General features: G+C 36.2%; 2 protein-coding genes and 1 pseudogene across 2 annotated transcripts; 1 reads left to right on the plus strand and 2 right to left on the minus strand.

Moving 5' to 3' along the window:
- Positions 1 to 1062: 1062 nt before the first annotated feature.
- Positions 1063 to 1620, minus strand: LOC130748804 (protein FAR1-RELATED SEQUENCE 5-like). Its single transcript, XM_057602050.1, has one exon. The coding sequence runs from the start codon at positions 1618 to 1620 to the stop codon at positions 1063 to 1065; it is 558 nt and encodes a 185-aa protein (XP_057458033.1).
- Positions 1621 to 5820: 4200 nt separating this feature from the next.
- Positions 5821 to 6960, plus strand: LOC130732131 (transcription factor MYB44-like). The gene has a single exon (XM_057584242.1). It carries the CDS (start codon positions 5934 to 5936, stop codon positions 6633 to 6635), a length of 702 nt encoding a protein of 233 aa, XP_057440225.1. The 5' UTR covers positions 5821 to 5933; the 3' UTR covers positions 6636 to 6960.
- Positions 6961 to 8637: 1677 nt separating this feature from the next.
- LOC130748823 (putative receptor protein kinase ZmPK1) lies at positions 8638 to 13193 on the minus strand (annotated as a pseudogene).
- Between the last annotated feature and the right edge of the window lie 3294 nt (positions 13194 to 16487).

Raw genomic sequence — 16487 nt, forward strand, 5'->3', positions numbered from 1 at the left:
TATCCTGGTTCACTTGATAAATCCCTCAAGCTAATCCAGTCCACCCGTTAAGGTGATTTCTTCCTTCTTAGAATGAAGGCAATCCACTAATCAGATAATTGTTACAACTGCACTTGAAACCTACAAGTGACTAACAATACACTGACTTAGCTCTCACTAAGATTCACTCTCTTAGTCTTCTCTAGGATCCGATCAACCTTGATCTCCTAAAGGCAAACTATACAACTGTATATGAAGTTCTTGTTTACAAAGAAATTGCTTCTAAAAAGCTAATAGTAAACACAATGAATTTCAGATGAAAGAAGGCTTAGAATATTTTGAATATGTCTTGCGCGTGTATTGCTTCAACTTAGTTTCTTAGCCGCTTCTTTCAATCTTCAGCCTCTATATATACTCCAAGGATTAGGGTTGAGCGTTGCATGGGAAATGCTACCGTTGGAGGGCAGTTCTGGAAAATCCAGCTTCTGCTGTGGCTGAGAACGTTAGGTAGGTCGTCAGGAAGGTACACTTGCTTTTGTACTTGGATAGCGACTTGACCTTTTAACCTAGGAGACTTCTGATCAGAGGAATACTTCATATTGGAACTTGTGAAGCCGGTTGATCAGAGTCAGAGGGAAAGCACAGAACCTCTGACCATTGTATCTTCTGATTCTGAACTCAGAGGGAAGAACTGGCCTTCAGAGTTTCTTGCTTCTGGACTTCAGAGTTTCCACTATTCAGCTTCTGGATCTTCAGAGTCTTCTACACCATCAGAACATCTGAACCTTCAGTGTTTCTTGGTTGTCAGAACTTCTGGATCTTCAGAGCTTCTAGCGACTGAGTCCACATCAGAGTTTGTATAGCTTCAGAACTTCTGAAGCTTTTCCACTGTTCATACTGAACATGGTGAATGCGAAAGCGTTGCTTGGGTTACTCTTTATACACAGTGCTTCTGATTTGTGTGAAATTAAGTTAAGGTCAGAGCCTGTAAATAGCACACTCAGAAAAACACGTTAGAGTACCACAATTGTTCATATCAAAAGGTTAACTTGTAATCGTCAAAACATGAGTTGTACTACTAGATCAAAACTTGATCTTACAAGGACACCTATACTTGTTTTTACCGTACGTGGCATCAAAAGCAACCACATCACCAAATGCCTTGTAATCAATTTGGCTCATTCCATCACTCCAAAACAGGTGCTCCAATTTACCTTCACTATTCTCTTTGTACCGAAAAAAAAGCTCGGGGTCAGATATTTGTAATTGTTTCAAGTACTTCAATGCGGCCACACCATCAGATTCATGTTCTGCCCTCTGTTTTCCTACTTGATTATAAATGGCTTTCTGTCTAAAACCAACATTCTCATAACCACCTGACTGCATTGCAAAGGAACTAAAAATATCATGTGCACCTATACCAGCCATCCTCATGTTATTCATTTGCACAACATCAGACTCATTCATTTTCCTATAAGCAGGCAACATTCCACAAGATAGTCCATCCAAAAGTTCATGATTATGTGCAAATGCAAAAATAGTCACATACCAACGTCGAGTAACAATATGGATGTGGACTCTGAACTTGGCTTCACATCCTAGCCTTGTCTCATTTTTTGCCCGTCGCTTTCGGTCTTCCATGTTTAAGCAGCTGAGTCGACGTTTACCTTCCCTAGAGCACACAAAGGTCTGCTACAATACTTCATGACTTGTTTTGCTCCGCAGAATACTGCTTCTACGAACTGAGAACCCATTCACCCTTCCATACATCCAAGCTAATAAAGCTCAGCATTGAGACTTTTTCAGGACATAAATTCTTAAGATCAATCATTAGGATGTCATCTTCATTGTTGATATCTATTGTTGCATCAGTACCATCAACATGGGTTTCCTCTTCATACTCAAAGTCCACACTACACTCTTCTCCATTTTTATCTTCCACATTCAACTCATCCAAATCCTAAGACAAACAAAATTATAAAAGATAAGACAAACATACATGCATATCTATGGCACCCATTTCTATCTATAGCCATATGACACCTGCAATTTTTTCATGGATCAATATGTTAATTACCTCTGACATTTTATCAGCATCTTTCAACGACCCACTCTGTTCACTGTTTCCATTCAAGCATCCCGTGCCACCATAGCTGATCTCGGTTGAGTTTGCCATTCCAAATCAATAAACCTGGAAGCTCGAACGAGATGAGGATCAAAATCAACAATCGATTCAAGTAAATCAAACAAATAAATGGAGAAACCGATAAATGTAGGCAAAATTGAAAATGAAATACGATGAGGATGTACCCTGGAGATAGTGGACGAAGCTCAAATGCCTAGAGATAGAAGATGAAGCTCAGATCGAATGATGGAGCTCAGATCGGATGAAATGTGCGTGCCACAGGAAAGAGAAACTACAAGGCACAAGCTGAGGGAAAGCAACTTATGCAATTTTTTAAGTCAACCCTAACGGACCCGGTTTCTTTTAAAAACCCCGTTTTGCCGTTTTGCAAATATTACATATGTATTTTTTTATTAATAAAACTTTTTTTTACCGGTGGTAACCGGTCAACTCGCTCATGCACCCATACACCACATGTGCCGGTGATGCACCGTAGCCTTTGCCGATAGTATATGGATATTCTATTTTTTATAGCATTCAATAGTAATACATTTTTGTGAACCGCGGTAAACAATGGATAAAAACTAGGCTTAATTGCAACTTTGGTCCCTGACGTTTATCAATTCCACAATTTTAGTCCCCCACCAAATTTAATTACACAGATGGTCCCTGACTTTGCTGGCAGTCTGCAATGTTGGTCCTACCGTTTGTTTGTTAATGGAGGAGATTTACGTGGATGATCACTTAGCTGATGTGGAAGTTGAATTGGAGAGAGAAAGAGACCAGCAACTGATTCAACCTTCTTCCTCGTCTTTAGGGACTCGTTCGTTCTTTATCTCTTCCCTTTTCGCTCAATCTCAAGCTTCAAAACATCTTTCTCGCGGTGCTCTGTTTTTTAAGGAGGAAGAGGGTAGAAGATGTCTCATGTGCAACTCACGTGTTTCTCTCTCACTTCAGTCCTTCTTTCTCTCTCCAGATGGACATCCACGTAAGCCTCCTCCGTTAACCAATAAACGACAGGACCAAAATTGCAGACGAGCAGCAAAGTCAGGGACCATTTGTGTAATTAAATTAAGTGGGGGACTAAAATTATGGAATTAGTAAACGTTAGGGATAAAAACTATTACAAAATCATGTATCAACTTATGCTAAACTAAAATTATATGTCTAATGATCATTTTTGATAAAATATGTTTGGTAGATATACACTTGTGATAGTGTTTAACCAGCGGCAAACATTAGCGATAGTTGAAAACTATCACTAAAATGTGTGTTGATTGGCGTTCAGCCAAAACCATATATCTAATGATATTTTTGAATATGGTATATAATTTAAAATTAAATTTAGATTTAATTTGAAAATTAAAATGATATCATACAAAAAATTATAATAGTATTTTTTTTAAATTATCTCAAACAAATCAAAATTAGAATGCTATTTCATAAAGTTGATTCAAAATTTAAATATTAACATTTATTGCATACAGTTCAAAATACCGTTTGAATTAAGAAAATTGGGACTTTCTGCAATAAAGTATATTTGAATCTGTTATGATTTAAAATAAAATAGGAATTAGTTTGAAATTCGAAATGATACCAGAAATTTAAAGTAACATTTGAAGTTTTGAACTTGTCTCAAAATAAAATATGGTGAATGTTAAAATTCTCTAGTAATAATTCAATTTTTGGACCAAATGTTGAAGTTTTTTATTGACTATATAAAACGAGGAAACTATATTTTAAATTAAAAAGACAGCTTTAGTTATGAGATTTTTTTCGCAATTAGGTTATGAGATTTTCCTTTGTCAAGTATAAATTATTAAAAATTCAAAATTCAAAATTTCACTAATATCATCTCATAACAAACAATTCAAAATTAGAATGCTATTTAAAAAATTATTATTTTTTGATTCAAAATTTTAATATTTAATTTATAACAAAAATTCAAAATAGAAATACAAAATAAACCACATTCAAAAAACTATATACTTATAAGTAGGGGTGGGAATAGGCTGGGCCTAGGTAGGCTTTGCTTAAATAGGCCTAGCCTATTTAAAAATCTTAAGGCCTGAGCCTGGCCTATGGCCTATCAAAGGCTTTTTTTCGAGCCTGGCCTGAGCCTTCCGAAAGCCTGGCTTGGCCTGGTAGCCTGTTTAAAGGCCCGTTTCACAACAACAGTTTTACGTTTGTTAACAAATTTATCTGTAAAGAAGCTATCAAACTTATAAGCTAACGGGTTAAATTATACTAAAATAATCTTTCAACGATCAGACTTATAATATTATTAGCTAATAAGTAGTGAAGAAACTAAACGAGATTATGTTGGTTTCTTAGAGTTGGAGAGCCAATTTAAAATCACACTTCATTTTTAAAAAGACTTATAACTTTGACTCGTTATATAAGTCAATTTGCTTAAATATATAAAAATCTCAATAAGTATATAATATCAAGATATTATAATAAATTTCTAATATATAGACATCATCAAGGGTAAAATATATTTATACTTATCATATTTACAATTTACCAAAAAAATACTAATCATATTTACTTAAATAGGCTAGCCTGTAAGGCTTACAAGGCTTGTTGAATGGCCTGAGCCTGACCTTTTTAACTAAATAGGCTTTTCAAAAAGCCTAAGCCTTGCCTATTTACCATTTTGGTCTGGCCTGGCCTGGGCCTGTGGTAGGCTAGGCCATAGGCCTCTACGAACGGCCTGGCCTATTCCCACCCCTACTTATAAGTTACTCCCTCCGGTCCTATTTATAAGCAACAAAAAAAAATTCACATAGTTTAAGAAATGTAGTTAAACTAGATAAAATGCATTAAATTTGTCTTAAATTAAAATGAACTTCCAAAATTACCCTTTGTTATTAGTGTTGGAAAGTGGAAAAGAGAGAGAGAATAATTAATGAGACACATTTTACAAGTTAGAATTAATAAGGGCATCATTAGAAAAAATTAATTAATATAGCTCAAACTTTCATTTGGTTCTTACAAAAAGGACCAAGATTTTTCTTCTCTTTCATGCTTATAAATAGGATCGGAGGGAGTACTTATAAGTTAATTAATACCTTTTGTATTTCAAATTTTAAACTTTTGTTTGACTCTAGATTAAGTTTCCACGTTATGTGCATGTTTTATTTAGCAATATATCTTCATTTTTTGAAAGTTTCATAAAATCATTTGATAATTAATACTACTACAAAACATGTCTTAAAATTAATGTACATTTGTAACCAAAAAAATTAATGTACATTAATTATTTTTGACTTTTTGTGGTATGATTGACAACATTAAATTCCCCTATGCTTTCTGTTTAAAGTTTAAACTTTAAATATACGGGTAACAACAGAAATTTGAATGATGAATGTCATAGTCAAATAGTCAAATCAAGATATTTATTAGCCCATTGGTTATCAAGTAGTAGCACATTTCCAAAGAGGATTTTGTCCCAAACAAAATTAGGGTTGGCAGAAGAGTGGTTCGTACGTTACTTTGTGTATTTCAGTGGGATGACCAAAACCGAACAATAAAAAAACAACCGCATTTTCAATAATGGGAATGAAAAATTTACGTGGAAGACTGAGAGACTCTCATTTGACATGTGTCAGTTTGACAGCTGTATACTACTAGTAACTGCAAATATCCCAAACAAACCACAACCGTTGTCACCGGTTCAACAAGTCATCCTTATCACTTTCGCAGTTACGTTTCGCACAGTATAAATATCTCGCTCTCTCTGTTCTTCTTCTAAGTTCTATCTCACTCAGTTTCTCACAACAAGCTCTAGTTCATCACCCTTTTTTGTTCTGAATGAGATTAAGGCATGGATAGAGTAAGAGGTCCATGGAATCCTGAAGAGGATGAAACGTTGAAGAGGTTGATTCAGACCCACGGCGCCAGAGACTGGTCCATTATCAGCAAATCGATTCCGGGTCGATCTGGAAAGTCTTGCCGGCTGCGGTGGTGCAACCAGCTGTCACCGGAGGTGGAGCGGAGGCCTTTCACGCCGGAGGAGGATGAAGCGATTATTAAAGCTCATGCGGAATTCGGGAATAAGTGGGCAGCCATCTCGCGGCTACTAAACGGCCGCACCGACAACGCTATCAAGAATCACTGGAATTCCCCTCTTAAGAGGAAATGTTCCACCACCGAGCACTATCACTACCCGCCTCTCAAGCGATCCACCAGCGACACCCTTTCCTGGAATAAGGGTAGCCCATCCAGATCCGATTTGAGCGATTCTAGGATGCCCATGCCCATTTTGGCTCCGCCTCCGACTCGAGCACCTACAACTGATCCGATAACATCACTCAGTTTATCCCTGCCTGGATACGACTTATGCAACGGATCCGGTCCAAATCATGGGTTCAATTGCGGCCCAACCCGGGATATTCAACCTTCCCTAGGCAACTGTAAAGGTTGTGAGCGGCTCAGTGCGGAGTTATTGGTCTTTATGCAAGAGATGATTCGAATAGAAGTGAAGAATTATATGCGTGAGGTAGAGCAAAATGGTTTACTATATTGAAGAATATGTGCTTAGGTAGGTAGAGCAAAATTGGTTTACTATATTGAAGAATATGTGCTTAGGTTGGATAGGGAGATTTAGGGAGAGATAGATGAGGAGTTGAGTATGAATTGTAGAGGTGAAGCCGTTTTTGTTTTTCTTTTGTTGCTTCAATATCTCATTGAGAAAAATATTAATTTTTATCTGATACAAATGGACTTCAAAATTTCAGAAAGGGGTTGAATTTTCCCTAAAGATTAAAGGTCTTTCATGTCGGTCCCTCACACGATCATTTTATAAACAGCGGTATGCTATCAAATGTGATCATATAACCAACATTGATTCAGGCATTTGGTTTAACATTTTTTTTACATCGGAAAGATAAATTGCATCTGTCAGGAATCGATCCTTAGACCTCTCTTACTCAACTCATATGTCCCCAGCTCCTTCCCCTTCAGTTATTCTACCGGACTGACTTAACACTTTGTTCATTAGTAAGTAGTTTGAGGTTCGAACTTCGAATCTTAATTTTTGCGAATAATTTTTTTTTAGTCAATCTCTATTAAAAATGCAATATATGCATCAAATGGATTAACAAACAAAGTAAATGATTTTGAAAGCTTTCATTGGTTTAGCCCATCTTCGTTTTCCCTCTCATGCCTTCCTCTCATCACTCCTCTTACATAAATTGAGATGCTCTAGGGCCCTATAGGAATGCCCCTCTTCACAAAATACAAATTCCATTTTATAATGGGCCAATTGCTTTTCTATGATAATGCGTAGCTCTCGAGTTTAGAATCCTCAAACTGGATTAGGACTTTGAGTGTTGTGTACTTCTTTTGAGTTAGGAATTTACAAACCCGAACTGAAGGAAGGGTTCGACTTCAAGTCAGTTAAGTTAAACGCTTAAGACTTGCAGGGTCGTGTACTTCCTGAATTTAGAATCCCTAAACCCGCACTAAATGAGGCGTTAGACTTCCCTCATCGTCCTTAGCAAAAGGCCATGACCAAGAAAGGCATGCAAAATGTTATAGGCCAGATTGTAACTCCCCAATTAATAAGGCCTACTATAACCCCCTTACCAAATCATCTTAATGCTATGCCAAATTAATTAATTATTCCTGTGATACAACACCTAAAACCCTTATCAACTCAAGGGACAAAGCGAGCCTTTGTGAGGGAGTTTTACCCAACATGATAGGACATCTTCACTCGTAGGAATTTTGGGACTCAAAGCTGTGCATTTTTCCAAAACTTAACCTAATTCATAGAATTAAAATAGAACATAACCAATTTTAGGCTTTAAATATACAATTAATGGCTAGATTTTGCTGGAATAATGGAGAGATATTGGTGAAAAGGGAAGACAAAGATAACGGAGGTGGGACAAGTTGACTACAAGGATTTCTAGATAGATGAAAAGAGGTCTACAAGGATTTCTACAAAGATGAAAAGATGTGGGATGGGGGAGAGAGAAGAAGATAGGGGAATAAGATGAGGCAGGTAGATGAGAGAATAAAGGGAAAGAGGATAACAATCAAATAAGCATGTTAATGATCACATAAGCACATTTGATAATGGAAGAGGTCAAAGACTAATGTGACGTATACTTGAGTGAATGAGCAATCATTTTACCTAAATTCTTAGTTTATGAACTAACTTGACCGACCTACAATTTTATGATATGATAAATACCATATCACAAAATAGGAATAAAGATCCTTAAAACTAAGGAATCAGAAGAAGTCTGAGTTGTTCATTTGACGCATATATAAGGGAAATATGTCAGATGATAGTGTTCCTTCATGGAAATCAACTGAATTAAGTGTGCGGATAAACAAGGGAAATGAGATAAAGGATTGGCCTCATTATTGTGATATTTTCATGAATCAGAGATCGTGATGACTTCCTCATTAAGATGGACTGGCCTATCTATGAGACGAAAGATGTAACGATGACATAATTGTGCGAGATCATAAGTGAATGATTTGGTATGAGTTTAAAGACATACTTAACATTGATATTAGGTTTTGAACAAGAAGAACCACACTAGGAAAGTGGTGGAAATTTCAAATCCCCCTATCCCACAAGCGAACCAAACAAAGAAACTCAAGGTGGAATTTCGTTTTGTCTTTTGATAAACCTTGTTTAGAGGCTGAGATGAACACTTCATCGGTGAATGCTTCAGGGGCTGGCTTGTTTCAACACGAGCTAGAGTCGATTTTGGTAATTTCATATAGAACTCTCCATCCATATTCGGAGTATCTCTTCCGTTCACGAGCTACGTTTGCACGTAACAATTACAAGTAGAAACTTCATTGAATTTTAATTGGACACATTTACACGCACCACAAAGTCCCAAGTAAAGATCTAGACATTGCTTCAAGCTTGTGACTCATTTCACATTCAAGTCATATCCGTAAAGTTCCATGTTTGGAAGATGAAGGAAACCGAAAGACTCAACCCCTCCATTATTGCAAGAGAGATTAGCAGGAATGAAATCTGGTTCACACCCTTGCGTCCAATCGTTTTGGTTCCTAACCTTGAAACCTTGCCAACAATAGCAAATTCTGCCATAAACAGGGTCATGAATGCACATGTTGTTATCTCCACAGAGGCCATGAACACTGCAAGGTTCAGGAATGGCTTGGAATGACACCTCCCAAATCTTCTGCTCCTTGCTGAAATTGTAGACACGTAAGTTTCCATTAGGGTCAATCTTGAGCATTATGTATACTTTGTTTTTGTAATATGTGGAAACTGTTAGAAAATAATACAGCTGAAGAATTAAAATAAACTAAGAGCGCAATCAACAACACAAGAATATAACGTGGAAAATTCAAAATCGGAGAAAACCCATAGCCATTGTCAAAACCGACAACCAGAGAATAAACACTATGTGAAAATTATTATAACATATAGACTTCATTATCAACCACCCAATTTCAGTACACTCACACTCTCCAAAGTGAATATTTGAACTACATCTCACAATACTCTAAAACAAGAGCATAAGAGAAAAAGAAAACACAAATATTAACTTAAAGGGTTTTTAGGTGCTACTGCTTTGGTACTTTTTTGTGTGTTGAAACAAGAAGTCTGAGATCCATATATATAGCATTGGACTCTCCTAACCCTCACTAATATAAGCAATGTGAGACTTCACCAATAGCTTTCCTTGACCTATTAGCAATGTGAGACTTACATTGCAATCAACCCTAACAATTTCCACCTTAATTGTAATGGTCTTTAGTCTTCATTGTCTACACCGACAAACATAATTCTCATTGTCTATATACCGAAAAACTAAATTATCTTACTCCACCATAAAGAGTACACTACACTTGGAACTTAACCATCCCAAGAATTTTCTTCACTTGGAACTAAACCATTCCAAGAATTTTCACATGCCCCCCTCACTAATCTAAGCAATGTGGGACTTCTCCAATAGCTTTCCTTGACCTTTTTTTCTCCTTCCTTAGAAATGTGAGACTTACATTTCAATCAACCCCAACAATCTCCACCTTGATTGTAATGGTCTTTAATCTTCATTTTCTACACCGACAAATATAATTCTCATTGTCTATATACCGTAAAATTAAATTGTCATACTCCACCATAAAGAGTACACTACACTTGGAACTTAACCATCCCAAGAATTTTCTTCACTTGGAACTAAATCATTTGAAGAATTTTCACATGTCGAAACCTTGCTGAAAATTACTTCCATGTTGGTTTTCTCCGAAAATTCATCGGTCATCGACATAACCATGTACCTTGCATCAACGCCAACCAATGCCCGCACGCTATCACCACACACCTTGCATCTATATCAACCAATGCATATGTGTCACTTGGACAATTTCATGCCCAGAACGCCTTGTGTAATCATGATTGCATCAACTCCTCCATCACACCATCATCGCAGCTGCAAACCACACTTCTTCAACACCTTCGCAATACCACACAAAATGATATCCATTGAACCGGAAGCTCTGATACCACTGTTAGAAAATAACACAGCTGAAGAAGTAAAATAAACCAGGACAGCAATCAACAACACAAGAATATAACGTGGAAACTCCAAAATCAGAGAAAAAACCATGGCCGTTGTCAAAACCGACAACCAGAGAGTAAACACTATGTGAAAATTATTACAACACATAGACTTCACTCTCAACCACCCTATGACCCCAGTACACTCACACTCTCCAAAGTGAATATTTGAACTACATCTCACAATACTCTAAAACAAAAGCATAAGAGAAAAAGAAAACACAAATATTAACAAACGATTTTTAGGTGCTACTGCTTTGGTACTTTTTGGTGTGTTGAAATAAGGAGCCTGAGATCCATATATATAGCATTGGACTCTCCCACCCCTCACTAATCTAAGCAATGTAGGACTTCTCCAATTGCTTTCCTTGACCTATTATTTCTCCTTCATTAGTAATGTGGGACTTACATTGAAATCAACCCCAACAGAAACGAATTGGAGCCCATAAGAAGAAACGAAGCGGGCAAAAGAATCAAGGACAACGATTTTGGTGACGTTGTAGGTGGATCTTCTGGCGTTGATAAGTGTCATATTTTCCTAATTTTCATATACACTTTAGGCACTTATCTTAAGTGATTTATGAGAAATTCTTATTAGTCCCCCTCATCTTGATTGGAATTTGTTAATTGATTGAGAATTAAGCTCAAATGTGTTTTATGATTGATTATATTCTCAAATTATGATGTAGGGTTTAAGTTCTCAAGGAAAAAAGACATATTTTTTAGACTTGGATAATTTTTGGATCATCAGGGTGCCCAACGCTTGTCAGTGGCCGCCCAGCACTTATGGCGGTTAAAGAAACCCAACCTTGAAGTAACTGGGCGCCCAGCGCCCATAATGGGCCGCCCAGCACTATGCACAGATGAAAATATCATTATAAAAGGATTTTCTTCATCTTAAGAACAGATAAATGGTTTTTTAGAGAGAGAATTCGACAGAGAACATAAAAGGAAGGAACTTAGAGCTTGGGTAAGCTTCCATTGAGCTGGAGCTACGCCGAAGTCGGCACAGATCGTCACTTCCATCCTATTTCTCTTGTAAGCTTATCTAGCTTCCATGTCTATGGATAGCTAAGCTTTTCTTTGTTGGGATTTGGTGTAGTACCTTGACTCTATGTATCTAACTTAGTTCTTATGTATATGAAGCTATTTATCTCTTGATTTCAATGGTATAATCTTGTTCTTAAAGCTTGTTTTAACTTGATCAATTAGAACTTGATTAGAGATTTGATGTGTGAGTGAAAACTACATATTTGAATTGAATTTAGGTTATATCATCTAATAATCCTAATTGCTAGACATAGAGTTAGGTTTGTTAGTCGTTAAACACCCAAATCAATCATGCTTCGCTTTGTTAGTTATGCGAGACATTGGTAATTAGGAGAGCGGACCGTTAATCTTCTCATGTAAGGAATTAATGAGTTAGATAAGAACTGGTGTTATGGAATCAAGAATAGAATGATTCATATGTGTTGAATTAAAGGATTCATAACGGTTAAGGTGTGAAACCCAATCCCAACAGTTTTCTCAATCTGTTTAAACCCGTTGTTATCATCGTTTTCCTTTATATTTACGACGTATTTCGAAACAATCAATCAAAAACTTTGTTGAATTCATTGCTTTAGTAGTTTTACTAAAGAACGTCGTTGTATTTCCAATTCCCTGAGGACGATAAAAACTCTTTGCTATACTACAATTAAATCTTGAAGGATTCAAAAGTGGTTAAATAAAAATCTTTCAACAGGCGTCGACCGTCAATTTCTACGACTCCGGCCAGGAAACACTGGAGAGGGTTCGGCCTCTGAAGAGCAATCGTAGAGCGTTGTCGTTGTCAAAGTAGAGTTTGTATAAACCAGAGGAGGAATTTGTGCTGCTTCTTGAAGAAACAACGCTTGCTTTCTTTGTTACTGGTTGACCGGGAAGAAGGGTGTCGGTATGAGAATCAAAGCTCTACCAAACGACGGTGGTGTTTCCTTGTACGGTGGTGACGGCGAGGTTTCCATTGTTCATGAGCTTGAGTTGCAATTGGAAGGAGGAGAAGGTGGTGGTGGACCATATTGTGGTTTTTTCGGCGTCGGTGAAAACCATGTTGTCGTTGTTTATGAGGGAGAGTTTTGAGCCTTTGCCGTTGACGGGTTGGTCCCGGTTGGCGGTCTAAACGATGGTTGGTTGATTGGAGCGGGTGAACCAAACAGAGAAGGAGAAAGCATTGCCTCCGACTTGGAAGAAGTTAGCAGAGAAGTCACCACTGAATGATAAGAGGAAGTCATTTGGTTTCTCGACTGAAAGATATGTGGTTTGGTGGAGTGTGTCTGTTGCAGTCACAAACAGGGGAGAAGGAAGAACATAGTGATTTTCATTTTCATTGAAAGTGCAAAAGGGCAGGAGCAGAGAGATATTGGAAGATGAATGATTGGTTAATTTCCATAAACGGTAAAATATATAAACGTGTGTTGATTGTATGTGAAGATGTAGAATTAGAATAACTCTGTCTAAGTCATTGGGATTTATAGTGGTCGCCATTATTGACGGGAAAAAGCTCATTTGGTTGACTGTGGAGTAAGTAGATCCTACTTTTTTTTTTGTCGAAGGTTCAAATTCATTCAATAACAAAGGTCATCCAAGGACATTTACAACTGATCATCATACATCATACCTATTGAATGAAGAGAATTGGGTCATAATCCCAAATTAACTTACAAAATCAGTTCATTAACACTTAAGCATTTGACTCCTAAAAACATCTAAACTGAATTAGATCTAAGGGAGATTTAAGAGAACTCTTGCAAGTACCAGACCTATAACACTGAGCACATGAACACTGGGCCAAACAAACCCTAGCCTTCAGCCAACAGAGGTGGCAGAAGAGTGGCAAAATGGATCTGCAAGACCATCAAGAACCACAGAAAAACTAAAAACAAATTAGAACCCCCACTTCAAAACCCAAGATCTACCATCAGGAAGAACCAAAGTTGTCTCCTTTCTTTAGATCTCCATTTGATGTTGTTGTTTTCAACTCTTTAGAAGCTTGGATCCGCAGTTATGCCTCTGGCATGGAGAGAGGTCAGCTCAGTCGTACCTCACCGGAAACTGGGTCTGTTGGTGTATGCGATAGTCAGGGGAGAGAATAAGGGAAGAGAATGGTGGTGAAGATAAAATGAAACAGAGAAAAGCGGTTGGAAGCAGGAAGAGGAGAAAGAATGGAGGTTATATGAAGAAGAAAGAGAGATCCAGAAGAGGAAGACAAGAAAAAAAACTGATTAAAGGAAACTCTCACCTAGGAGAGAACCAAACTCAACCAAGGTGAGTAAAAAACCTCTCACTAAGGAGAGAAACAAACACACAAATGGGGTACAAAGATGCAGTAGAAGGGAAAAAAGGGAGCCCCCACCCCATGAAGGGGAAGGGGCTGTGGTGGTTGCACTCGGTTAAAACCCTAGCAGAGAAATTTTTTCTTCCTATGATTGAGTATTGTTAAGTGGGTCCTACTTGTAATATATAGAAGTGTATATATTATATAGGCTTAATCCTCAAATTGATCATTGTGTTTGGCTCTCATTCTGAACTAGGTTCCTCTCCAAAAAATGAGTTTTTTTTATCATAGTATTTTTTAAAATTATCGGAGTATTGTAGTAATTAAATAATTGACCAAAATAGACTAAACCACAGGGTTGGAGTGCTACTTGTTATGGAAAGTTGCCGATGATAAGAATGACTTCTTGAAAGCTATTAGTTTATATAAGTCATTGGTGTTTGATCCTACTTGTGATGAACTTAAGTAAAGTTTCCAACTTGAAAAATGACTTCTATTGTGAATTGAGTGAAGTTGCCATTAATGTATATATAATGATAACTTCGGTTAATTTCGATTTAAAGACTCAAATATCAAAGATGAAAAGAGGTGAGGTGGGCGAGAGGGGATAAGATAGGAGAATAAAATGAGGCAGGTAGATGAGAGAATAAAGGGAAAGAGGATAATAATCACATAAGCATGTTAACAATCACATAAGCACATTTAATTTGATAATGGAACATTTTATCTAATTTCATAGTTCATGAACTAACCTGATCGACCTACAATTTTATGATATGATAATACCATATCACAAAATAGAAATAAAAATCCTTAAAACAAAGGAATTTCCTAAGTTGTTCATTTTGACGCATATATAAGGGAAATGAGTTAAATTGTTGAAGATCAACTCAATTAAGTGTGCGGATGAACAAGGGAAATGAGATAAAGGATTGGCCTCATTATTGTGTTATTCCCATGAATAAGAGATTGTGATGACTTCCTTATTAAGATTGACGGATTTACTAATGAGACAACCGGTAATCAAGGAAGATGCAACAATGACATAATTGTGCAAGATCTAAATGAATGATTTGGTATCAGTTTAATGACATACTTAACATTGATATTATAACTAGTACTTTTTACCCGTGCGATGCATGAGGGATATTAATTTTTTGTTTTTGTGTGTGTTTTTTTTCTTCTTCTTTGTCTTGCACATGCATGTCATAGTTATTTGGTTGTTGTTAGTTTCTAAACTTGCAAAAGTGGAAAACAATGCAATGCAATATACTTTCAAGGTCAATAGTGTAAATAGTGAAATAATGGTTTCTTTAATGGTAAATTACATGTTACAGTAACATAATGAGTTATTTTTATATTATATAAAACTATAATTTTTACCTCAATGTCCATGTTATAAATTACTTATATATAATGAAATTCTTAATGAGGTAAATTTGTATAGCAACATAATGAGTTATTATTATTATTTTTTTTATTTTATTATATTTATAGTTCTACTTTTAATAAACATTGTTCCATTTTTTTAATTAACTTAACTATACATGAACAAATATGTTAGTTTGTGAAAGTAATTTTTTTGTGGTGAAATAAATATTGATATAAATTTTATGGAAAATGCATAAAGTAAATTAACATATGTGCATCACCTGATGACTTATTATAGTCGACATCTTCTTCTTCATCAGATAAAACATGACCGTGGTCGAAATTGTGTGAAGCCGCTTAGCAATTTATAAGGGGAGTTTATTAAAAATATACTATAATTTAAATTTTCATGTTGGTGGAACGTCAAGACACTCGAAGAATCACTATCATTACCGAGATTGAAAAGATGCATTGAAATGCTCCTCCCTTTTTATTTTCTTTAAACAATGCAATGAAGTTTCATCTTCGCCACTTTGGGTTAGACCACTTGTAGAATATTTGGATCAAACAGTGTGGTATGGTTTTAGTCAAAGATTATACTGTCTTTTTTTTTCTTATTAAATATCTAGAAACAATAATAAAAAACCTAAATTAAATTAAATGGTAGATACTTACTTCTTATATTATTGACATGGTTTCTTTGAACATATGAATTTCGGCTTCGTGTCAAGGCCTTTACATGGGAGATACGTACTATTGTGCTCTGATCTGCTGCATTGTTTTGTTCAAATATTTCCAGTTAAAATAATTTTTAGGGAATATATAAAATCAATTTAGATAATCAAACACCGACACAAAATAATTGAAAAAGAATTGTTTTTGTTTTTGAAACATGCCATTAGAAATGTTAGGTTGTTGAGTGCTTCTAGAAGTTCTGTGGTCATTAACATGACATGGTTTCTCTGAACCGGTGAATTTTCGCTTCGTGCCAAGCTCTCTTTACATGGAAGATTCGCACTGTTGTGTTTTGTTCTGCTCCAATGTTTTCTACAAATATTTACATTATTTTTTTTTAGAGAATATATAAAAGTAATTTAGTTAACAAACACTGGCACAATATAACTCAAATAAAA

The sequence above is a fragment of the Lotus japonicus genome, chromosome 1 (genome assembly GCF_012489685.1).
Source record: "Lotus japonicus ecotype B-129 chromosome 1, LjGifu_v1.2".
Lineage (NCBI taxonomy): Eukaryota > Viridiplantae > Streptophyta > Magnoliopsida > Fabales > Fabaceae > Lotus > Lotus japonicus.